Here is a 25699-nt window from a genome sequence, read left to right as displayed (position 1 = left end):
TGTACCTGACCAGGTAGTCACGGAGGGAACTGTCTTTGTGGAAAGGGGTGGGGAGGGAAATATATCCCTGGTGGTGGGGTCTGTTTGGAGGTGGCAGAAATGTTGGCAGATGATGCAGTTTATGCGAAGGGTGGAAGGTGAGGACAGGGGGGTTCTGTCCTTGTTACGGTTGGAGGGGTGGGGTTTGAGGGTGGAGGTGTGCGATGTGGATGAGATGCGTTGGAGGGCATCTTCAACCACGTTGGAAGGGAAATTGCGGTCTCTAAAGAAGGAGGCCATCTGGTGTGTTCTGTGCTGGAACTGGTCAGTGTCAAGTCATTGGCGATGAAGAGGTCCAGGAAGGGGAGGGAGGTGTCAGAGATGGTCCAGGTGAATTTAGGGTGAGGGTGGAATGTGTTGGTAAAGTTGATGAACTGCTCAACCTCTTCGCGGGAGCACGAGGTGTCGTCGATGCAGTCATCAATGTAGCGGAGAAAGAGGTGGGGAGTGGTGCCAGTGTAACTATGGAAGATGGACTGTTCTACGTAGCTGACAAAGAGACAGGCATAGCTGTGGCTCATGCGGGTACCCTTTCGCCTGGAGGAAGTGGGAGGATTCGAAGGAGAAATTGTTAAGGGTGAGGGCGAGTTCAGTCAAACTAATGAGTGTTCAGTGGAAGGGTCCTATTTTGGATGTCGGGAGAGGAAGAAACGGAGGGCTTGGAGGCCCTAGTCATGGCAGATGGAGGTGTAGATGGATTGGATGTCCATGGTGAAGATGAGGCGTTGGGTGTCAGGGAAACGGAAGTCTTGGAGGAGGTGGAGGGCGTGGGTGATGTCTTGAACGTATGTGGGGAGTTCCTGGACAAGGGGGGATAGGACAGTATTGAGGTCGGTGGAGTTGAGTTTGCTCATCCCCTGTGATTTGGGTTACATTCATTTTTTTTAATAGGAACCGGCGTGTGCGATTCAGCTCTTGTGTCTGTTCAGTCATTCATTGAAATCATGGATGATCTGTGGTCTAACTCCATATCCTCTAATTTCTTTGCTTAATAAAAATATATCTGTTTTAGATGTAATATAATAACTGATGGAGCATCCACTGCCATTTGTGAAGGGAGTTCCAAACATTTACCATCCTTTGTGTACATAACATCTCTCCTAAGTAGTCTGGGCCTAATTTTTACATTGTACGCCCTAGTTCTAGAATCTCTAATTGTTGGAAATATTTTATCCTAATTGCCCTATCTCATCTTGTTAATATTTTGAAGACCTCAAACGGATCACCTTTTAACCTTCTAAATTATAAAGAAAATAGATTTAATTTGTATAGTAGCTTCTCATTACTTAACCTTTGAAGTTCAGGTAAATTTCTTATTAACCTATGTTATACTCCCGAAAGGGCCAATATATTCTTCTCGAAGTATCACTTTGTGTTTGTACTATACTTCAAACAGCATTTACACGTCCATCACGTCAGGAACTTGGAGCAGTTGACCCAGGTTTTACTATCAGAAGAAAGATGGAACACCTAAGAGAAGAATTAGAACAAATTAGGCAGCTTAAACAGGTAAACCATTTGAAATTATCTATTTGCAATACTTTTAGCAAGATTTAAATGAAGTGTAATGGTAGTGCTCTTGATATTTTGTGATCTTTAAATGAAATGTGGACAAAAAAACAATCCAGCAATGCAACTACTTTTTCTCTAGAATAAGATTTGGAGAATGAATTTTGGACGACATGAGGTAGGTATGACATCCTTGCAATTACAGGCCTACAACTTGGCAAAGCTATCACTTTTAAGTGCAAAAGTACTGACACATTTACAAATGGTCGCTGATGTGCCATTTTCCTATTTCATACCAGGACAAGTGTATTTATAAATGTTGTCACAAGATATTTTGTAATGTTGATATTGTCAAAGCTTATTAACTATCCTGGGAAACTGTTACCCTAACATGTCTCGAAACAAGAATAGGTTACTCAGCATCTCAAATCTATGCCTCCATTCCAGTGTACTATTACTGTCAGTAGATGAACCTCCTCAGCCCATTTTTATCATTTTCATGTATCCACAAGCGATGAATAATGAAATTACTTGAAGAAAACATGAAGAATATATATTCAGTTGGAGGCAATATGTTGAAGGTAACATGGATTTTCAAAAGCAAAACACATTTTGAAGATGTCGTTAGTAGATAAGGGAAAGATGGTGAATAGAGTCAACTTAATTCTTGGAAGTTATTTGATAAGAAACTTCCTAACATACTACTGGCTTCCCTAATTAATGAGGAGAATTGAGATGACGTTGCACATTGAATTACTTATTACCACAAACTTGTCAATAGTGGCTACATTTGTGCAGGTCTGACCAACAGAGGAACCCCATGGATTCACTCTTTAAGAATGACAAAAGGGCAGTATTTGTTTGCAAATCCAAATTTTGTGAATTGGGTATTGTATTTAAAACCAGTATGTTTCTCCTGCAAAACCGCAGACGCTAACAAATTAAATAGTAAGTTGACAACCTGTCTTCAGAATAGCATTGGAGAGTAGAAAGTTGACAGCAAGTTGTCAAGTAAATATTTAAGGCAGTAAGAGGGATATTCTCTTTAAAAATGTGCTCAATATTGTTTTGATTAATATTATGAAAACTATCCAACAATGATGAAGGTTGCAAGGTGAAGGTTGGTGGGCGGCACGGTGGCACAGTGGTTAGCACTGTTGCCTCACAGCGCCAGAGACCCGGGTTCAATTCCCATCTCAGGCGACTGACTGTGTGGAGTTTGCACGTTCTCCCCATGTCTGCGTGGGTTTCCTCCGGGTGCTCCGGTTTCTTCCGCCGAAGGGCCTGTTTCCACACTGTAATGTAATCTAATCTAATCTAAAAATCTAATCTAATCTAATCTAAAAATCTAAGAACAAAACTTAGATCAAAGATACAAAGCTTGTTTATTTGGGTGGAGAGAGAGATGCTGACCTGCTTAGGCTCTGAATGAGGTGTTGTGTTATGGCATGACAATGGATATGTTTTAAAAAACAAATGTGAATCCAAGCTCTAAAATGAGGACGGGGTGATAAAGGGATATTAGAAAAGCTAAAATAAAAACCAAGTGCTGGAGAAACTCAATAGGTCTGACAGTATCTTTGGAGAGAAAATCAGAGTTAACATTTCAAATCCCAAGAGTCCTGGAAACATCAACTCTTTCTCTCTCCACAGAGCTACTGAATTTCTCTTGCACTTCATTTTATTTCAGATTTCTACCATCGGCAGCACAGTAATTGTCATGCAAGGAGAATGCAGGGTGCTAGTTATATGAATGTGCAGGTTGCAGCCAGGACAGCTGATAAGCAACATCGTCAAGGCTTGATCAAAAGAAAAGAAATTAGACAGGGAGAGGGAAACACCCAAGCAGTCAGTTTCCAGAACAAGGAAATCTATTCCTCTCAATTGTTTTGTTGCATGAGAATTCTGGATAATAGGAACTTTACTGTATTTTACTTTTATTATAGACAGAAAAACTAAGCAGGTTTAAATGTAAACTAACACTCATTAAGCTGTTGTGATGGAGCAGAAACATAGGAGCAGAAGTCGACCATTCAGCTCTGAAACCTGCTCTGCTTTCAGTATGATCATGGCTGATCAGCCATTTCAGTGTCTTTTCCCCAGATATCCCCAGGTGTATTTATGTCACTGGTATTTAGAAATCTCAAAATCTCTTGTAAAAATACTGAATTTCCATAATTCTCTAGGGTAGAGAATCCCAAACATTCACAGACTTCTGAGTAAAAGGAAATTCTTCCAATCTCTTTCCTAAGTGACATTACCATATTTTGAATCCCTCTATTCTAGACTTCCCAACCAGGGTAAATAACTGCATCTAGCCAGTTCCTTTCAGTACTGAGTAGATTTCAATGAGATTACCTCTTTTCCTTCAAAACTCTGGACAACACTAGCCTAGTTTCTTCAATGTGTATTCATAGGATTGACCCACTTCTGGAGATGCACCCTATCCTGCTAGCTCTTAACCGAATCCTATTCTTTGCACAATTAAGTTACTGTTCCTATTTACTTTCTGACCTTTCTTCAAACAAAAAATTGCATTCTCAGAAATTAAACCAACATTCATCTGCTTCTACTTCAAAAATCCAACTTCTTAAATAGCAGTAGTGTATATTAAACGTCTTTATCACACATGCTTTCTCTTAGATTGCATGGTGGTCTTCCATTTTCTCCCTGCCTGTGCACTTCTAAACTGCATTGTGCATGTTAGCCTAAAAGTGTGACCCACGTAGTTTCTGCCTTACGGATGCACAACAGTGACTTGAGCTACCATGCCATTTTTGGAACTGGAACTCAATGGATGTGTTCATCTGGAATATGTTGTGTATGTTCGGTGTTGTGACTATTTTGGAGACCATGGATAGAGCAGGGTCAGGAATGGATGTTGCACGTTCCAGGGTTTAGATATTTCATTAAGAACAGGGAAAGCGGTAAAAGAGGGGGGGAGTGTAGCCTTGTTAGTCAAGGACAGTATAACGGTGGCTGAAAGAACTTTTGATGAGGACTCGTTTACTGAGGTAGTATGGGCTGAGCTTGGAAACAGGAGAGGAGAGGTCACACTGTTGGTAGTTTTTTATAGGCCTCTGCAGAGTTCCAGGTATGTGGAGGAGAGGATTGGCAAAACAATTCTGGGTAGGAGTGAAAGGAACAGGGTGGTCATTACGGGGGACTTTAACTTCCCCAACATTGACTGGAAATGCTAAAACTGTAGTATGTCAGATGGATCAGTTTTTGTCCAATGTGTGCAGGGGAGGTTTCCTGACACAGTATGTCGAAGGGCTGACAAGAGGGAAGGCCACACTGGATCTGGTGCTTGGTAATGAACCAGGCCAGGTGTTTGATTTAATGGTAGGTGAACACTTTGCAGAAAGTGACCATAATTCGGTTACGTTTAATTTAGCGAAGGAAAGGGATAGGTACATGCCACAGGGCAAGAGTTATAGATGGGGGAAGGGCAATTATAATGTGATTAGGCAAGACTTGGTATGCATAGAATGGGGTAGCAAAATGCAGGGGATGGTGTCAATCGGAATGTGGAGCTGGTTTAAGGAACAGATATTGCGTGTCATTGATTGGTATGACCCTGTCAGGCAGGGAGAAAGTAATAAGGTAAGGGAACCATGGTTTACTACAGAAATTGCATCTTTTGTTAAGCGGAAGAAGGAGGCCTATGTGATGATGAGACGAGATGGTTCAGATGCGGCAATGGAGAGTTACAGATTAGCTAGGAAGGATTTAAAGAGAGAGTTAAGAAGAGCAAAGAGAGGACATGAACAGTCTTTAGCAAGTAGACTAAAGGAGACACCTAAGGTGTTCTATAGCTATGTGAGGAATAAAAGGATGACTACGGTAGGAATAGGGCCAGTCAAAGACAGAAGTGGGAAGTTGTGTGTGGACCCTGTGGATTTCTCATCTGTTTGCACTCAGGAAAGGGAGAATATTGTAAAGGAGCAGAATGAGATATCATATATTAGGCTGGAAAGGATCGAGGTTAGTAAGGAAGAGGTATTATCAATTCTAGAAGGATTGAAAGTAGACAAGTCCCCTCGGCCAGATGGGATTTATCCAAGGATTCTCTGGGAAGCTAGGGAGGAAGTGTTGGAGCCTCTGGCTTTGATCTTTGAGTTGTCATTGTCTACAAGTTTACTACTAGAGGACTGGAGGATTGCAAATGTTGTGGCCTTGTTCAAGAAGGGCAGTAAAGATGACCCAAGTAATTATAGACCAGTGAGCCTTATGTCTGTTGTAGGGAAAGTTTAGGAAAGGATTATAAGAGAGAGGATTTCTAATCATCTTACAATCAATAATTTATTGCAGATAGTCAACATGGATTCATCATGGGTAGGTCATGTCTCACAAACCTCATGGAGTTTCTTGAGAAGGTGACCAAATGTTTTTGAGGGTAGGGCAGTTGATGTGGTGTACATGGACTTCAGTAAGGCCTTTGATAAGGTTCCACATGGTAGGCTGTTGGAGAAAATGCAGAGGCATGGGATGAAGGGCGATTTAGCAGTTTGGAATAGAAACTGGCAGTGAGTGATGTTCGATGGAAAATATTCAGCCTGGAGTCCAGTTACTAGTGGTATGCCACAAGGATCTGTTTTGGGATCATTGCTGTTTGTCATTTTTATAAATTACTTCCACGTACATAGATCCCTGAAAGTTGCCACCCAGGTTGATAGTGCTGTTAAGAAGGCATACAGTGTGTTAGGTTTAGACTTAAATAGTGACTTAAATCACTCACCAACCATCCCTTCCTGAAAAGAAAATCCTCTGTCCTTACTAACTATGCATCCATCTCAAACCTCTTCATTCCTGTTATTGAATATGCTAATACCTCCCATTGGGTCAGGTTCTTTTTCCCCAGGAGTCGATACAGAAAAATGGGTGATGAAGGTTGTGTGTAAAGAGTGATACAACAAAGTAGTCAAGCATGACATTATCTGTGATAGATGTTGTGTAATTCTGTAGGTTCCAATCCAGACAGGCAGTCTACTTTGAAGGCAGGTGTGTAACATGTGAGGTTTCAGTATTTAGATAACTTCAGTCACTTTATCAGTGTAGTGGAATGTAGTGTGTTGAGTCAGTCTTGTGAATGGAATGTATAGAAATTTTGGTAAGCATAGAACCCATACTGTATACTTGTGTATTTTTTATTCATTTGCTTTGATTTATTGTAATCGTGTGAACCTAAGTACAGTGAAAATCTTTGTTTGTGAGCAGTACAGGCAAATCATAGTAAGCAAGGACATATAGGATGCTTAGAGTGAGGCATACAGGCTACACTGCACAGGAGGTGTATGAAACAAGATCAACATTAACAAGAACAACATTATAAGAGATTCTATTCATCAGTCTAATAATGGCAGGGAAGAAGCTGTTCTTGAGCCTGTTGGTGCATGTGTTCAAGCTTGTGTATCTCTTGTCTGAAGGAAGAAGTTGTAGGAGATCATAACTGGGGTGGGAGGGGTCTTTGATGATGTTGGCTGCCTTTCCATGGCAATGAGAAGTGTAAATGGAGTCCTTGGCTGGAAGGTTAGTTTCTGTGATGGCCTAGGCTGTGCACACAACTTTCTGTAGTTTCTTAGAGTCCTGGACAGAGCAGTTGCCTTTATACACCTGGGTAGTATGCTTTATGTGGTACATCTGTAAAGGTTGGTGAGGGTCCTTATAGAGGTGCCACATTTTCTAAGCCGTCTGAGGAAGAAGAGGCGTTGTTGTGCCGCCTTGGCCGTCACTCCGAGGAACTTGATGCTCTCAGCCTCCACTCAGTTGATGTAGGTGGGGTCATGTTCTCCTTTGTTTCTGAACTCAATGATCAGATCTTTCATTTTGCTGATATTGAGATAGAGGTTGTTATCATTGAACCATGACACCAAGCCTTCTGTATTGTATATTGTATTTTGTATTATGACTCGTCATTTGATATTAGTCCTACCACGGTGGTGGTTGTCAGCAGACTTGTAGGTGGCATTCATTCAGAGTTTGGCTACACAGTTGTGGCTGTACAGTGAGTACAGTAGGAGGCTGAGAATGCATCCTGGGGGGGGGGCTGCATTGCTGATTGTTATCGTGGAGGAGTTGCAGTCGTCCATCTTCACTGATTGTAGTCTATGGGTCAGGAAGCTGAGGATCCAGTTGCAGAAAGCGGGTAAGATACCTAGATCTCTGAGCTTTGACATCGGTCTGGAAGGGATAATGGTGTTGAAGGCGGAGCGGTAGTCGATGAGTAGGAGTCTGACATAGCTGTTCTCATTGTCCAGATGTTTCAGGAATGAGTGCAGGGCTAGGAAAATGGCATCTGCTGTGGACCTGTTACGTGGCAGGCTGGGAGACTAGAGTTGATGTGGGCCATGACCAGCCTCTTGACGCACTTCATAATTATGGGGGTCAGAGCCATGGGACAGTAGTCATTAAGGTACATTGCATGTGCTTTCTTTGGTATGGGGATGATGGTAGTCTTCTTGAAGCAGGTAGGGACTTCGGTTTGTAGGAAGGAGTGGTTGAGGATGTCACTAAATACTTCTTTCAGCTGATCCACACAGGATATTAGTGCATGACCAGGGACTCCATCCGGGCCCATTACTTTCCTTGGGTTGACTCTCATTTGTGGGATGTAGGCATTGCTGGCTGGCTAGCATTTATTGCCCATCCCTCATTGCCCTTGAGAAAATGGTGGTGAGTGCCTTCTCAAATTGCTGCAGTCCAGCTGCGAGTGGGTTGATATTACAGCAACGTAAATAGTTAGTGTAATGATAAACTTGACATCTGAGTCAACGAGAACCCAATCTTAATGGCATATGCTCCATGAGCTAACAGGGCAGCGCATAGGCCATAGCATGCTAGTATTGGTGTTTGACGCAGGAGACCACATCACAGTGACATGACAAGGGGTTGGTTGTGAGGGTTCAGGATTTGATACAGAGAGGCTAAGCAAGAATAAAGGACGGTGAACTCAGATATTCCGATGAATTGAAATGAAGAAGAGGTTGAGTGCACAGGCTGGTGCAAAGTGGTGAGAAAACTCCGTTGTTCTTTTACTGATTCTCGAATCGTCAGAGAACAGGATATGAAATGAAAGAGGACTAGAACAAAGTGAGATGCCTAAGGGAGGAGAAAATGCCACATGAGTAGGAAGACAGATCAAGGTGTTTCACGCATCACCACTACAGGGAGCGAAATAGGACTCTTATGCCCAGCTCCCTACCCGCTACACCTATCCTATCCCTGTAACCCTGCATTTCCCATGGATAACCCACCTAACCTGCACAGCTCTGGATACTGTGGCAAATCTAGCGTGGCCAATCCACCCAACATGCACATCTTTGTGGGAGGAACCTGGAGCACGCGGAGGAAACCAGCGCACCTGGAGAAACCCATGCAAACATGGGGAGAACATACAAACTCCACACAGACAGTTGAATAAGGGTGGAATGGAACCTGGCTTGGAGAGGCAGAATATTGACAACTTGCCGTAGCAAGGCTTAATTTAGCGCAAAGTAGTCAGCATTTCACAGCCATGTATCTACCAGAGCCAATCAAATCATCTGCTTTAAGCTCAAGAATCACCTGATGAAGGGGCAGCACTTTGGAAGCTTGTGATTTCAAATAAACCTGTTGGACAATAACCTGGTGTCGTATGACTTCTGACCTTGTGCACCCCAGTCCAACACTGGCATTTCTACATCAAAGCTCAAGAATGGCAGAGCCATGTTCACAATTAGACAAGCATTCCAGAGGTGGATGTAGAAGAGAATCTTTAGTATCTGATTTGCTGACAGAGTCCTCAAGGTTAGCACTGGAGGAGAGGTTCAGACCAGCAAGAATTTGTCCTTTGGGTTTCCTGAAGAAGGGCTTATGCCCGAAACGTCGATTCTCCTGCTCCTTGGATGCTGCCTGACCTGCTGCGCTTGTCCAGCAACATATTTTTCAGCTTTGGGTGCACTAGGCAGAGTAGGTTAGCAAGAGGACAGGAAGGAACAATGTTCAGGTATCGTAGATGAGTTCTCCAGGAGTTGTTGAACCATAAAAAAGTTTGAGTCAAGTTTGGGATTGCAACAAGAGAATAGTCAGTGCTGAGGGGATTTAAGGGAGCAAGTGCCTGACAATGGAAAAAACAAAAGTGAAAAAAGGGAGGTAGTGGTGTAGATGGGGTAAGGAGTGAAAGTAGAAATCAAAATGATGGATTTGGGTCAAGAGTAGCAGCCCAATTGTACAATAATTGTAGGATTCTGATAAGAAATGAAGCAGTAACACTAGTCAGCTTATTGAATATACTTTTTAAGAACTGTATTCCAAAGCTTCGAAAACCATGCTTATCAGTAGCCAATTCAAGTTTAGAGCCCTCTGGAAGGCAGCATCGAAAAAGCAGGTTGACTGGAAACATCAATGGTGATTAGTGTGGCCGGTTTAGAGATGGGGTTGGCTTTACAGTACTTTTTAAAAATGGATCGAAACAAATCAAGCTTGCAGTGCATTTGAATTAGTGATTTTTTTTATTTGAATGCATTCATGGAATGTGTGTGTCACTGGCTGAACCAATTTTTATTGCCTGTCTCTAGTTGCCTTTGAGAGGATGGTAGTATGATTCCTTCTTGAGCTGTTGTAAGTGGACTTAAAATGATGTTAGCGAGGGAGTTTCAGGATTTCAACCCAGTGACAGTGAAGGCACAGCAATATATTTCCTAGTCAGATTGGGGAGTGGCTTGGAGAGGAACTTGCAGATTGTCACATTCTTGTGAATCTGTTACCATTGCCCTTCCAGATGGTAGTGGTCACTGAATTAGAAGGTGCTGTCTAAGGATGTCCGGTGAATTTCTGCAGTGCATCTTGTTGATAGTGCACACTGCTGCTACTGAGGGTTGGTGGTGAAGTGACTGAATAATTAGCATCTCATCCAAAAAAAATGCGCTACTTTGAATTGGATAGTATCACACATTTGTATTTGTTTTACTTAATTAGGGAGAATTTTGCTGAAAAAAATCACAAGCAAGTGGATCATTGTGGACTGAAGCAATATAAGATGATTAGTGTGAGATAACATTTTCTCCACTTCGCTAGTGATTAATACAGGGGCCCCACATAGGTTTTGTTATGCTGTTAATCTACTCATTCACAAAATTTGCTCAAGATGCGATCAACTTTGTTCTTTTGGCTGCTGACCTGTGTATTAATTTTATGATTTTCCTCATTTTGGTGGAGTTGCACAAATTGCTTAGTATTCAGATATTCTCAGCTCATGCTGCACTGTTTCCTCTCAAATTTACTTTCTTTTCTCAGTTTTTGTAATTGTGGTATTTTTTGATTTACCCCTCAATTTTCATAATGGATTTGTAGTTGTTTCCAAGCTGAAGATATAGCACTGTACCAAGGACTTGACCTGCTGCTGAACCTCCAATGCCTGGGCGATCAGGGCTAGTTGCCTTACTCCAAATGCAGTGTCTGTGCTCACCTTCAAACAAAAAATGTATTCCATGCTAAAGTTCACTTATCTTTTTGTGTTGTTGGTGAGAAATGGATATCCTAAACAGCTGGGAGAACATAGAACCTCTCTAATGACTTACCGTTTATGAAAAGAATGTTAATTTTTGTTAGGTATTATCACTTATTCTGATCGACAGTGTATATTTTACATCCATTTATAATGTAAGATGAATTATCATTATCCATGCTTAACATTATAGCACCCATGTGCTCAGAACTGAACCCTTTCTACCTGGTTATCCTATGATAGATTATCATAATGCTTTCTAGATACTATAGATTCACAGCAGGATGAAATCTATAGTTCCCATAATTAATTTCACCCAAACAATTTCTGGACCAAACAAAGACAGGTTTTTAAACAAAAACTATCCAGACATTTCTAATGTATAAAACAAAGCAACTTGATGTAGGTTAACTTTAGATTTGTACTTCGCTCAATATAAGGCTCCATAAGGAAAATAGAATTCCTAAAATTCCCAATGCAAGATAAAACGGTAACAAAAATACCTATTATTTTCCAAATCGTGTGTTTGTGGCAAATAGCAGAAAAGATTTGTCACCAATAATTCAAAGGATGTCTCAACACTGAATATGTTTCTTCTGTGCACATAATTTTTTTCCTCCTCATTCTCCTTATCTTGCAAGTGTGTTAGCTGTGTAAGAATGGGTTGCCTTTTGCACTGTCTGAGAAATTATTTAAAGACTTGGGAAAGGGAAGGGTTTTCTTTTGGGTTAGCAAGTGAAAAATGTAGCTGTACTTCACTTTCCCAGTTAGTGCTGTATGTGTGAACAACATGTATGATATGGTATGTTAAAAAAATTAGGATAAACTAGTGAAAATCTGTAATCTTTTGATTTAGACAATTGCTTTTAGTGAGATTAAATAAACCTTTTTCTCCTCTTAAATAGAACCTTGAATTAAGATTAAAGGTTATTTTACCAGAAGATGTAGGTGCAGCATTAATGGATGGGGTGGTACTTTGTCATCTTGCCAATCATATTCGGCCACGATCAGTGGCGAGCATCCACGTCCCATCACCAGCAGTGGTAAGTTCACTTACAGTAAAATATATACTGTTTTTAAGAAAGGTTTCTCCTGATTCTAATGAAATTTGACTTTTTAAGTATGTTGTTTTTCAGAATCATTTAGAAACTACTGTGGGTGTATCAAGTTATCTAGATGGATAGCAGAATTATCTAATGGAAAACCCTAAAAGTTGATACAATCAACAGAATTTTGGTTAAGAAATCTTGAGTATAATTATTGTAGTTCAGTTTTGATCTAACACTTTTGCATAACATTAGCTGTATTTGACTATATGGCTTTAAGCTCCCTGTTTATGTCTCGAACATATGTGAGCACGCCTTGTTTTTTAAAGTATATCATGTGAAGAAACACATTCATACTCATTGAAAGGTTTCTTAAACCTTTTCCAAATCTGACCGTGGAAGAATAGCTCCATTAAAATTGATTGCATTAACTAGCTTTGGTATTTATTCTCCGTTTCACAACCCTTTCACCTTATTCTTGGTCTAGGGTACCTAAGTATTTATTTGATCATTGAATTTAAAATACTGTACACAACCACAAATAGGTAAGAGTAATGGTTGTGATGTTTGCCAGAAATGAGCTAATTGGTTGATGGCATTGTTACAAAACACAGGTTTTATAATGCAAGTTGGAGAAAGTGGGTGAAGTGAAACCCTTGTAGTGAAGCAGACAGTCGAGAGGTGAACGTGTGTGGTACTCTGGGAACAGTAACAGTGAGATTATAAAGACGAGCAGGAGTGGAGAGGTCCCAGAAGCAAGCAGATAGGTGGTGGGCCTGCTAAACAAAGTCAAAGCGTGAAATCTCGGGAGAGCAGTTGAGAGGATGCAGAGCAGATTTACTAGGATGCTGCCTGGGCTGGAGGGAAGACCAATGAGGAAAGTCTGGGCAGATGAGGTTGTTTTCCTTGGAGCATCGAAAGTTAAGATGGATTCTGATAGAGAAATATAAGATTAGGAGGAGGACAGGATGGAAGGCACTTTTTACAATAATAGAGGGGTCAATAACCAGGAGAGACAGATTTTAAGTAAGAAGAAGGCTTTGAGGAGTGTAATGGGAGTCTTGAACTCACTACCTGAAAAAGTGGTTAAAACACTCAGAACATTTACACAGTATTTAAATACTCACTTATATTACCACAGACTGTAAGGCTAAGTGCAAGAAAATGGTATTAGATTAGGTAGGTTTTTATTCACCAGCATGGACATAATTGGCTAAGTGACTTCCTGTGCTTTAAACATCTATGATTACAGTAGTTGTCTGTGTTTGGATACTTGAGCTTGAATTGCATTGGGTAACAGTCTCATTATTGCAAAAAATTTCTGGGAGGGATAAAATCAAAAGAAATGGCATAATATGCCACGAAACTCATAGAATTCAAAGCATAGATTAATAACAGTACAGAAGGTGAGTCACATGTCTGTGATAGCTCTTTGTTAATGCAACTCACCTCCACCCATATCTCTCCTTTTCCTACAACAATGCAAAACTTTTCTCTTCCAATAATTTTTACAATTTTTGCTTTGAATGACACTATTGATTCTACCTTCACTGCAATCTCAGGCAATGCATGTCACACCTTAACCACTCTCTTCATAAAAGATTTTTGCTCATGTTGCCACTAGTTCTGCCAATCATCTTAAATCTATAGGAACAAAAACAAAGTATTGGAGATTTTGGACTAAAATAGAAAATATTAAACATACTGTTCTGGCTTCAGAAAGAAACAGTTCAAATTTGGTATTGGTGAACCTTTGTCAGGCTATTTGGCTCTCATGTTCATCCAAGTCACTTGAGTTAAATCAGATTGCACAAAATTACACTCAAAAATTCTGAGATGTGAAATATATTCAAGTTTGAGAAGGGCAGGACAGTTGGCGAAATGGCCATGGATAGGGCCTGTCTTCCTGCAGTAGTTGAGGTGGACTTCATGCTGCTATCCCTGCGAAATTCATTTCCTCTATACTTTCCAAATTGGCATGTTTTGTCAAACGTTTGCAAAATACCTTTTATTAAATTGTAGTAAAAATGGACGAAAGACAAGATATTAACTTTTGTTAACTGATCAAATATAATTTTCCTGAAGAAGATGCAACTTTTTTTATTATGTTTTTAAAAACTGGCAGGTCATAACAAGCATTTTTCTGCGAAAAATATTTGAAATTTATTGCTCTGCTATGTTGCAAGTTACAAAATGCCAAATTATTTTTGCTAATCATTCAATTCTTAGAAATTACAGCATGTCGATTAGTAAATCATTACTGTGTTGCAAATAGTGTCAGAAAGACATCAAATTTACCATTGTACAACATCTATCATACTGAGAACAGTAATCATGGGAAGGTGATGCAGTCAGAATAGCGTGGGTGGCTGCAGTTGTTATCACTTTTTGAGTATTGAGTAATTTTCCTTCTAAGAGAATGAAAATACAGGTAAAAAAATGTATGATTATTATCTAGACTGATAAATGAAGACTGAACTTAACATTTGCATCAGTTTTCTGTTCATCTAACAAGTGATCTGAAACTTAACTTCAAAAGTAAGTTAATCCTGTTGTGTGCAAACTAGTGGAATGCTTAAAAATCTCAACTGCAGATGCTGGAAATCTGAAACAAAAATAGTTCTGGAGAAACAGCAGGTCTGGAAAGATCTATCAAAAAGACAGAGTTAATATATGGAGTCCAATGACTCTGATAAAAAAAAACGAAGAGAAAGGAAGAACTTCTGTGCATTCATAAACTTCATTAAATTAAAAGCAGGGCAAAGAAGGTTCATCTCATTCTGAGAATGAAGCCTGTATCAGATGAGGAAAGTATGAATGGGTAATGTGTGGATTGATTGGAGTTCAGAAGAATTAGAGATCATCATCTTAAAATGTAAGACCTATGGAGCTTTCATTGTGTAGATGTGGATGATTCCTCTGCATACAAGAGCCACTCCTTGGTCTACATTGTTTGCGGAGTGGATGTTGAATTTATGATCTGCCAGCAAAATAGTGAAGAATGAGTGTTCTAAATTTTCTTACCAGAGAGTTTCTTTTTGTCTCAGATGCTTTAAATTGATTAGTCAATTAATATGTACCAAATTGTAATGGTTATGTTAATGCAGCCTTGTACATATTTTATGAAAATAAAAGATATGCAATGAAATGACCTAATTTTCTTTACTTTCTAGCCTAAACTGAGTATGGCAAAGTGCAGAAGGAATGTTGAAAATTTTCTCGAAGCTTGCAGAAAATTGGGGGTTCCAGAGGTAATATATAGTGTATTTGTGTGGTGCAAGCCACATAACACTGTAAAAATGCTGTTTGAAAGCTTGGAATTTAACACTCAATGCCTGAATTTGAAATTGGAATGCTTTACCACAGATTGAGGTTTGAGAGGGGATTTATTCAATCACACCTCATAAGGGGAAAAGTCTACAGTTTTCCAAATAACAGTTATGCCTTCCATGATGAGTTATTTCCAGTGTTGTAAAATCGACTTAAGACATTTTGGTATTCTTTTACAGTTGTTTCAGACATTCTGGCTTACAATTTTGGAATTTATTGCGAGCAGTGGAGTTTAAAGATAGGCAACTGCACAGTGCTTTAGAGAGACTACACTTCAAGTATTGTGTATTTTTTCATCCACATACTTGAAGATGTATTTGCAATGGAATCGATCCAGAGTAGGTTCCACAGGTTTAATCATGGGATGAAAGGTTGACTTGTTTTACGAGAAATGGTTGAGCCTATATTCCTTGGAGTTTAAGAAAAACAAGATCTTATTGAAACGTACAAGATAGTAAAGGAGCTTATTAGAGTGGATACTGAGAACTTGTTTTCCTCATGATGGAATCTAGACATAGGAGGGCAGATGAGGCAGTTTTTCTTTGTGAGTTGTAGGTTTTGGGGATTTTCTTTCCATAATGCAGTCAAGGCTGAGTCATTGAAAGTGTTCAAGGTTAAGTTAGGCAAATTTTTGATCTGCAAGAATGGTGAGGATTATGGGATCAGGCAAGAAAAGATCCTTGAGTTAAGGCCACAGTCTTACTAGGTATAATCATATTGAGGCTCAGTGGGGTGACCTGCCGACTCGTTCTTCGAGATCTTAAGTCACAATGGTATGAGCCTCCAGTGGCATAGTTCTGGAATGAGCTGTCAGTCTGCCAGTAAAATTCTTCATTTGGACAGATGACAGTTATTCAAGAGTTATCACACAGCTGTATCAGTTCAACATGTTTTTGTTTTTATTACTTCCAGAAACCGCAAGTAGTTTTGACTAGTGCCCCTTGCAGCATTTTTCTACATTCGGCTAGCTCCTGACGCATTGCCTTTGTACGATATATTTACATTATCTTTAGAGTATAAAAACTGCAATCTTCTGAATCCAAAAGCAAACAACGGGAAGGCTACTTCCTGAGAATAGATGGTGTAATTAGTTTCTTAAAAATTATAAAAGTAGCATTAATTCTCTAGTAAGATTTTGTTTATCTACTTTTTTACTGATTATTGTACTGCATGTAGAAACTGCAGGATTTCTTATGATCTGAATTTTCTGCTGCACTTTGAGGAGAAAGTGAGGACTGCAGATGCTGGAGATCAGAGCTTAAAAATGTGTTGCTGGAAAGGCGCAGCAGGCCAGGCAGCATCAAAGGAACAGGAGAATCGACGTTTCGGGCATGAAGAAGGGTTATGCCCGAAACGTCAATTCTACTGTTCCTTTGATGCTGCATGGCCTGCTGCGCTTTTCTAGCAACACATTTTTAAGCTACTGCATTTTGAGGTCCATTATAGATTTGGTTGGGAGGCTGCAAGTTAATTTTTTTTTCTAATCAACCCGTTCAGAAATTTTAGTACACCTGTCGAGAGTAGGTGAGACATTGACCCAGGCAAATTAATTTTGATTAATTTGTTTATAATTGGCATCAGCTTGTCGCTTGAGCGTTCAATTTCACCTGATATTTAGAAAGCTCTGGCAATATGGAGAACAGCAAAGACATGATGCATGAGGTAGATGGTGTATTCAGGTGATTATAAACCATTCATAACAGGTGCACTAAATGAAGTGATTCAATCAATTACAAAGTACATAACTAGGTTACCAGGATGGTCATTTTCAAAGGTTATCATACTTCCCATGGTATAGCTCAATATCTAAATCAAGAAATAACTAAGATAATCCAAGAGTAACATTTCAAGCGAGAATAAAGCTTTCTTCAGTCATTTTTGAGGAAATGGCAGGCTATGTTATGCAAGCTAATAAATAAAACTTAGTTAGACCGTACTTATGTGGGAAAATTATTTTGAGCAACATGCTCTGCTGCAAAAACAATTTTGTTATGCTAAGGAGATTTCTTCAAATATCTCATGGCAAAGTTTGGTTGAACTCAGTAGAGATCGTCAGTAATGGAATTGAATGTCAAATGAACCCATGACTCTTGCTCAGTTCCACAACGGGGAACTGGATTTGCTGCCCACTCTACCAGCAAGAATATGATACTGATGTTTAGTTTGAAGTATTCTGCTCACTTATGAAATTATGTTAGCACTCTTGAGTTCCAACCTGTTGTTGGAGTGTGTTGAGGGAGTCAATTGGCCCTTCTTGATAAATCCCAAAAGTAGCAGCAAAACTGCTAAGGTCATGAACTAATAACTCTTAATCGATTTAATAATTAAAATCAATTGCGTCTGTACATTAAGTATGCAAATCTAGTAGATCTGGTTAAATGACGATAAATTATGGAGGTTACAGAGGCAGTTTGGCTCTGTCATTATAGTTCAGCACTAACTGACCTGTGAATCACTATTTGACGGACCCATGATTAATTTGAATATAAATTAATCAGATTAATTTATGAATTTTGTCATTTGGTTGGTAAGTTAGTCAAATTAGATGAATCAATTGATGGAATAAATCAGTTTTTACACTCATAGTTAGCAGTGTATCTGGAACATAGGTAATCTTGTGATGCAAATTAGCATGGTGGATTATTCCTCCTGTGGAATAATGGTGCTTTTCATTGAAGATAGTGATGAACTTCTAAGGTGATATTAGAATCTGTTCGATCTTATGCTCCTGGGTAAATTTGCCTCTATCAGTATGTATTTTTGGCAAGATGGTTTCAAACTAATTTCTCTTAATTTAAAAGAAATATCTAAATTATGCATTTTGTATCAGAAAATATTATTGATTCTTATAGTTCTTGTTGTGCCTCATTTAACCCCCAACACTCATCGTTTGGAGATGAAAGATGACCAGTATACACTTGACTGGAGAAAATTTCTTTTATTTACACTAGATAAATGCTTCCTGTACTATACTTTGTTTCAGGTTTTACATTGTTGATTCTACTAGTGCATTTCTGACTAACATCTCTTCTATTGCTATAAAAATGCCATTTAAATCGATTTGCCAGGCATCTCATTAATTTTAGAATTGTTTTAGTACTAAATAAATAACAATGTATCGTGAAAAATGAGATTTAGTGAAAATTAAAATTTCTGTTTTCACAGGTAAATATAACTTGTGGCTTTGAATTCTGAGTAACCAAGTAGATAAGTTTTAAATGTATTGGATACACAAGTAGTAATGAAAAAGATTCTAGACCAATTAAATGTGAGATGTGGGAATGCCTGAGCAACTGCATGATCTCCTGAGAGGTGACTTGCGTTTGGCATGCAGACACTTGTGGAATTAACTTCTATTTGAATCTAATTCTTTGTTTACCTTATTTCAGGATAAACTTTGTCTTCCTCATCATATATTGGAAGAAAGGGGACTGGTGAAAGTGGGTTCTACAGTGCAAGCTCTACTTGAACTACCTACATCTAAACACACGCAATTATCTGCTGTGTAATTAACATTCTTGGTTGACAGTCAAGGTTAAAATAAGTTATTGTATTTGTTGAAATAATAGTTAAGCCATTTTCTTTTAAAATCCAATGCAAAAGCTCTCACTACTTAAGCCAGCAGTTGGATTAAATATCCATGTTTATCTGTTTTGTCAGGTACTGTATTTACATCCAGCAAGCCACACCTGCCATGCTACAAAGTTCAGAATAAGATGTTTTGTCATTTTCCTGATCTCTGTCATCAGATAGGAAGCTTCTTCTATCTAGGTTTAAGAGGAAAAATCATTCTCACAACATTGTTTAATTATTCATAGTATTCAGGCTATTTCCCCCTCCCACTAGCTCGACAAACTTTCATTTCTAATCAAACTTATCCTTGTGTTAACACGAGAAAAGATTTTCAATGCTTTAACGATCTTTTGGTTTTTGTATAATGACTTTTTTTTATAGCTGTGTTATGTTTGTGACTTCAGTTTAGGTTTAAGAGTTGGTCAGTAAATTTTACTTTAATTGGTGCCCACTAGTGCCATTGTTTTCTCAGGGCTATTAGCTTTTCTATGTCGGATTCAACAACTGGTTCATACTTTTTTTTATATATTGTGTGCCATTGAGCCTTTTTAAAATATAAGACCTCCATGACTGTTCCTGTTAGCTCAGACTACTTGAATTTTTGAAGTATGCCAGATTTGTGAGAGACTAGAATAAAAACAGAAAATGCTGGAAATACTCAAAAGGATCTGACAGCCACTGTGAAGTCAAACCAAGTCAACCTTTTGGGTCTGTAACCTGTTACCTGATGATGCTTGACTTGAGTATTTCCAGAACTTTGTTTTATTTCAGACTTCCACCATCCGCAATATTTTATCTTTACTGAAATGATGTAGGACTTACTAATGGCACAAAAAGAAGTTGGAAATGAAGCCTTTCAGGCTTCTGTAATGTCTTTACATAAGACATTTACTGTATTTCATTTAATATTGAAAAGAATCAAAAAGCAGTTTAATAAAACTAACTTTAAATCAGTTTTGTAGGAGGAGTTGTACGAGCCAAAATTATTTGTTGCCTGCTTTGGATGTTCAAGCAAAGTCTTTACTGTGCTAATTTCTACGAAAGCAGGATATTGAGCAAAGGGACCTTACATTGTATCTGACAGCAGTGTCTGTTAGTGTGAGACTTAATATTAATGTTAGATGAGTGCCATTCAGTGAGTTGTAACACAGTCTTGAGTAGGCCTTGAGCAGTAAACATGCTTCAGTACTGACTGGCTGTAAAAGACATCTGTCAAAAGTCCCCACTTTCACATCCAGAGTAATTTCTGATTCCAACCTGTAGAAAATCTTTCTATCGATAACTTCACAACCTTTCTCTGAGAAGAAAATATCATGTAGTTGATGTGTATAGAATGTGGGCTTACATATGGGCGGGTCATAAGACTGATTTATGTTTTTCTCATATTTGGGTTTCATGTCACTAAGCAAAAGCTCATGTTCTTTGTTTTGGAGAACCTCTGTATTTACTAGCCTCTTCATGCTGATCTGCACAGTGGTGGCTACTCATTCACCGTTCATTGAAAACTCCCCTTCACTGAATCTTTCATCTGCTCCTAATGTGGCAAAGTTTAGGGTCTGGCCTTCCCCTGTGAACAAAGACTGTTCAGTATCTCTTTCTATCTATCAAGCTTTTGTATGTCTCACTTTTCACTTTGTCTTATGATTCTTCACCAACACCTTGGTCATGTGTGCATCAGACTTAAAGCTGTTACTAGATCCAAATGCTTCTTAACGAGACTTCGGCCAAAAACCTAAGGCCCAAGCTAAACTAACTAGGAGTCACCAGGACTGGGAGAAAATCCAAAAGGTGCCGGTGTTTTCTTTGAATACTAATGGGGACTAAATACATTTAAAGTATGAAAATGCTAGTTTGGAAAAATAATACTTTATACCATTATCCATTATTAAATTGTCCTCCTAACTAATACGTCCATCAATCATGGAAAATAAATTGCTGAGAAGATGCTCACTTCCTAGCTGCCTAGTGTTTCCAGATTTTAGAGACCGACTCTAATATGTGGCTGAAAACTAGTTGACTATTGATTCATCTTGCAAAATTTATTTTTAAAAGACTTTTTTTTGAAAATGTTTTCATTTTTGTGTTGTTACTTGTGTTCAATTGAAAGTGCACTATTTTGGCTTCACACTTCCCCATTACCTTTCACCTTTCCACATAATCTGACCATGACCCTCTGTAAATTTATGCTCCTATCTACACAATGTACTGTGCCTCAACTTTAGTGTTGTCTCCACATTGAGGTATGCAACTTTGTTCCTTCTTCCCAAAAAAAAGTTTACGAGTAGACTTTTGGGAAATCTTGCATCCTTACTTTGCCTCTTACTTTCCAAGCAATTACCAAATGATTGGGAACATGCCAATGTTAGCCACAATTATCCAAAATGTGGAAGGGTTGCACTGTGAGGGTCATCATGAATTCTTAATTTGAAGATTTATTGTCTAAAGATTTTAATTCACTGATAAGATCTCTAGAAATGAAGTATTTTCATTATGTTGGTCAACTTTCTATACAAAGCAAGTGCAATCCCAGTTTCCATTTTAAACTACTGTTACATATTTAACAAAGTTATATCTTAAAGGTTAATAGTTGGCTAATGGGTATTAATCTGGCATTAGAAACCAGATAGCGCTGTTGCACATTCCTGATCATTCAGAGGGCTACAAATAACTGCCAGATGCCAAGTTTTTAAATAGTTTCAAACTTGAAACTGTATATGTTCTGCAAAAACTGTTAGCAGCAGGAATGTAGCTTGTACTGCATTACTTGGTACAACATTATATTCCTCAGGATACCAGGACCAAGGAACTAAACTATTGCTGCATTTTCTATTTCAGAACTATGGGCTGATTTGATTAATTTCTTCAGAAAGAAAAATACTTGCTTCTTCCTCCAAATATCTAGCTAAACATCTAAGCCTAGAGACATTTTTGTTGATATAAAATGACATAAATGAAGGTTCAAAGAAATACTTTAAGGATAAATCAGTAACTAGCATGCAGTATTGAGATGTCAGTGCAGTATGGAGTGTTTGCCAGGAATGTGAATCAATGAAGGTTACATTTATTGCTCATTCCAAATTAGCCTGTAAAGGTGGTGGTTTGGGATTTTGTGTTTGAACTGTATTAATCCTTATTGTGATGGCCCCGCATAGGGAATTCCATGACATTGACTTGTTGACAATGAAGAGGATGTGACATGTCCAAGTAAAGATGACGCAATGTGGTAATGGTATTTGCATTAAAGTGCTAGTCTTGATAGTAGAGGTTATAGAGTTTGAAAAGGTGAACTTGGGGAATTGCGTCAATGTATTTTGTCGATGGTGTGTCATGCAGGCACAATATGCAGATGGTGTGTATTGTATTCAATGACAGGGAATATGTCAAAGCAGACTGCTTTGTCCTTTATGGAGTTTATTTTGTAGCAGCTCTCATCTAAGGACATGTACTGTATTATGTTGTGCTCCTCATTGAAGCTTTTGCTGGAGTGGTCAGGTGGTGAGCCATCAGTTACTGATTGCAGAAAACCAATTGTTTGCCCTATGCTTGTACTTTGGGAATTGGAGATCACCAAGGTTTGTCGGTACTTAACAAGACTTTTCTCTTGATTGTTAAAAATCACACAACACCAGGTTATAGTTCAGCAGGTTTATTTGGAAGTACTAGCTTTCAGACTGCTGCTGCTTCGTCAGGTAGCTAGCTTTCTATGGAACTTACAGTAATTAGATTTTGGTCGCTACACCATAACTCACCACAAAATCTGGGCAACTCTGCTGGGAATTTTGTCTGGTTTTCTCTTTCAAGATTTGTAACAGAAGTTGTGTTTGGGTCTTTATCTTGGGTTGTTACTGGAAAGTTGTCCTTTTACTTTAAAAGAACCATTTGTACTGCCCATTAAATTGAAGACCACTGCCAGAATGTGGAGGAAAGAAATTAAAAAGTTTAAATTTTTGTCATTATATTGGAAATGCTTATTGAAAGATTAGATAGAAAATCGTGCGTTAGCTTATGTAAGACAAGACAAAACAAAAAAAGAAGAGGAGAAAGATAAAAGGGACAGTAATAAAAGTCCATTGTATTTGTATTTTTAACCACAACTGTTAAAATGCAGCACAGAAAATAGTTGTTAATAATTTGAATGCCTTTTGTAGTATTAATGTAGTATCAATTGAAAACATACAAAACCATTTAGCACAAGAAGATTAGGATTTCCTTCAGTCTGTGGTTATGAGATGCTTTGATCAAGACGTTAAAGTTATTGTAGACTAAATGCAGATGCATCATCAAATTCTGTCATCATAACTTGAATAGAAAAATCATTAGAAGAATTCCCATCAGCTTCTATTGACAATTAAACAAGTGACTATTATGTTCAAGAAATGCTAAAAGCAATAGTAGTAACTTTATCGCCGAAAGTTGACACCTTGATGCAATCAAATGTAACTTGATGAAAATGAAATGCATTTAACTACTGTACAATGTTCAGTTTTAGTTCAGTGCATCCTTTGTTTGCCAAAAGAAAATATATTGTTTTGCAAATAGAAGTAAATACAGCACACAGATATTGAAGCTGGCTGATTTTATCAATGGAACTTTTCATAAATTTTATTTGTATAATTTTTAAAATTGTGCTTTGGATTTTTTTAAGCTTAAACTTGTAATTCCAACTATTTAATTTGCTATATGATTTTGTTTACACATTTTAGTATAAAGTTTTGATTAAGTCTTTTTAACTCTTCAGGAAATATAAATTTTAATTTATTTCATTTTAAAGTCTTTTTTAGATGAAATTACATTATACTTCAGAATGCAACAAAAATTGCTTAGATTTGCAGAAAATTTACAAATTAAATTTATTTCAAATAGACAATGAATAACATTTGTGAATGCTTGTTATTGGTTAGCAATACACAACTTAGGCCTTGTATTTGCAGATTTTTTTGAACAACTCTCTATTGTACAGTATTTTGTTTGGAAGTTTCACTTATTGGAAGGAGAACTACATAAGCATATTATTGAGACTGAAAATACAGCAATATTTCAGGAATCATATTTGAATTGAAGCAAAGTTAGCTCTCTTGAAGAAGAGACTTGCTGTTCATAGACAAATTAGGCCCATCTTTCATCTCTGCTCTAAATGTGTGCACTAAATGATATAACGCCTCCTTCCACAAATTCTACTGTCAAAACTCTTGGTGAACAAGTAAAACATTTTTACTGCTGTGCTCAAAACAACTACAGTCACTTTACATCTCCCAGTATGACTTTTTGTTTACATTCCAGAAATGCACTGTCAACATGACTTAAACTATTGACGCAAACTGATATTGGGTGTTAAGTCCAGCCTTGAAATTATTTAGCATCAAATATTGAATATGTGGAACACTTGTGGTATAATGGTAATACATCTGAAACAGGAGCCCTGGGTTCAAATCCTACCTGCTTCAGCGTGTGGTAACACCTCTTAACAAGTTGATTTCAAAATAAAAATATCAACTTTGAAAGTAGGGGTCAGGGATGAGTCAAGATGAAGGGTATGTAATTCATAAAGCTTTGTGTTGTCAAAATGGAATCCAATTATGGGTAAGATCTATTTCACAAAATAGCATGGACTTTATATTAATTTTTAATAAAATTTTGAAGTTTACAGATTGTGAAATAACTGCAGAAGGATCTCTAATTTAGTAATGATTTTTCTTTTTACCATTCATGCACCTATAAACATATTTTCCTGTATAAATACCTGATTTTGTGAAAACAGTGGAGTATCATTTGAATAATGAACTTATTTGTTACAAGAAGCATTTCACTGAGCCTGGAGCACTTTTGTGACTATTTCATACATAATTAGGGAACAAAGTTTTGCACAAATAATAAACTGGATTTGTAGTACCATTAAATTTAAGGTCAACTTTTTTCTTTGTAATTAATCCTGTTTCAAAATTTTTTTTTAGAACAGAGGACCTCACCAACTTTCAAAACAAAATAAAAATGTTGCTTGTAACAGGTTTTCAATGTTCATAATTACAATTATGGATAACAAAATAGTTTTAATCAAGATCACAGTTGTATTGACCGAAGTTCCAACTGAGAAAATATGGCAGTAGGGTAAATGAGGCAAAGTGACGCACCAAACTCTAAGGTTCTGTTATGCACTTCCATGATCATATAGAAATATTGACTCATTTGTCAGTTTGCCCTATGATTATCTTACTAGATGTACATATAAATTAAATGTTTATGAAATGTTTACAAACAAAATTAATTTATTGAGAATACCAGAGGAAAACTTGTTATTTGCAACTAAAAACAGATTCTGAGCAATTGAAAATTCAGTAATGGCATTTCAGCAGCAGTTATAAATCAAACTAAGCATAAAGCTCTTTAGTATGGACACTTGTTTCTTGCAATACAAAAGATTGTCTAATGTAAATAAGTGTTACAAATGTCCTATTTCTCTATAATTCCACAGATTATTTCATGCAATGTTTTATTTTGTATATTTCTGTAACTTTAGTTGTCTGTACCATGAATTCACTTGTTAAACTTGCCAAATATGTTTTCTTTTATGAAGCATACAAATGTAAATAGTTTGTATTACATTTTGCATGCATGGATTCCTTTGACCAATCTTGAGACTGTATATATATTATAATGTACAGTATGTTTCATAAACTTTCATGTTTAAGAAATAAATCTGTCTTTTTAGACAATTGTC

At 37.8% G+C, this 25699-nt stretch overlaps 1 protein-coding gene across 4 annotated transcripts in view; it reads left to right on the top strand.

Moving 5' to 3' along the window:
* lrch2 (leucine-rich repeats and calponin homology (CH) domain containing 2) overlaps positions 1-25699 on the top strand; it is a 154105-nt gene extending 128406 nt beyond the window's left edge. For 3 of the 4 annotated variants that reach the window (XM_043704469.1, XM_043704470.1, XM_043704471.1), the window contains 4 exons: positions 1436-1548; positions 11941-12078; positions 15255-15332; positions 18801-25699. In XM_043704469.1, coding sequence (XP_043560404.1) covers positions 1436-1548; positions 11941-12078; positions 15255-15332; positions 18801-18920 — 449 coding nt within the window. In that variant the 3' untranslated portion in view covers positions 18921-25699. Of the gene's footprint in view, positions 1-1435; positions 1549-1690; positions 2144-11940; positions 12079-15254; positions 15333-18800 lie in introns of those variants that run through there. The other variant, XM_043704472.1, reaches the window with a different exon arrangement.

This window comes from Chiloscyllium plagiosum, chromosome 15, assembly GCF_004010195.1.
Source record: "Chiloscyllium plagiosum isolate BGI_BamShark_2017 chromosome 15, ASM401019v2, whole genome shotgun sequence".
Taxonomy (NCBI): domain Eukaryota; kingdom Metazoa; phylum Chordata; class Chondrichthyes; order Orectolobiformes; family Hemiscylliidae; genus Chiloscyllium; species Chiloscyllium plagiosum.
The sequence above is the reverse complement of the archived record's forward strand: the minus strand, read 5'-3'. Positions and strand labels throughout refer to the sequence as shown.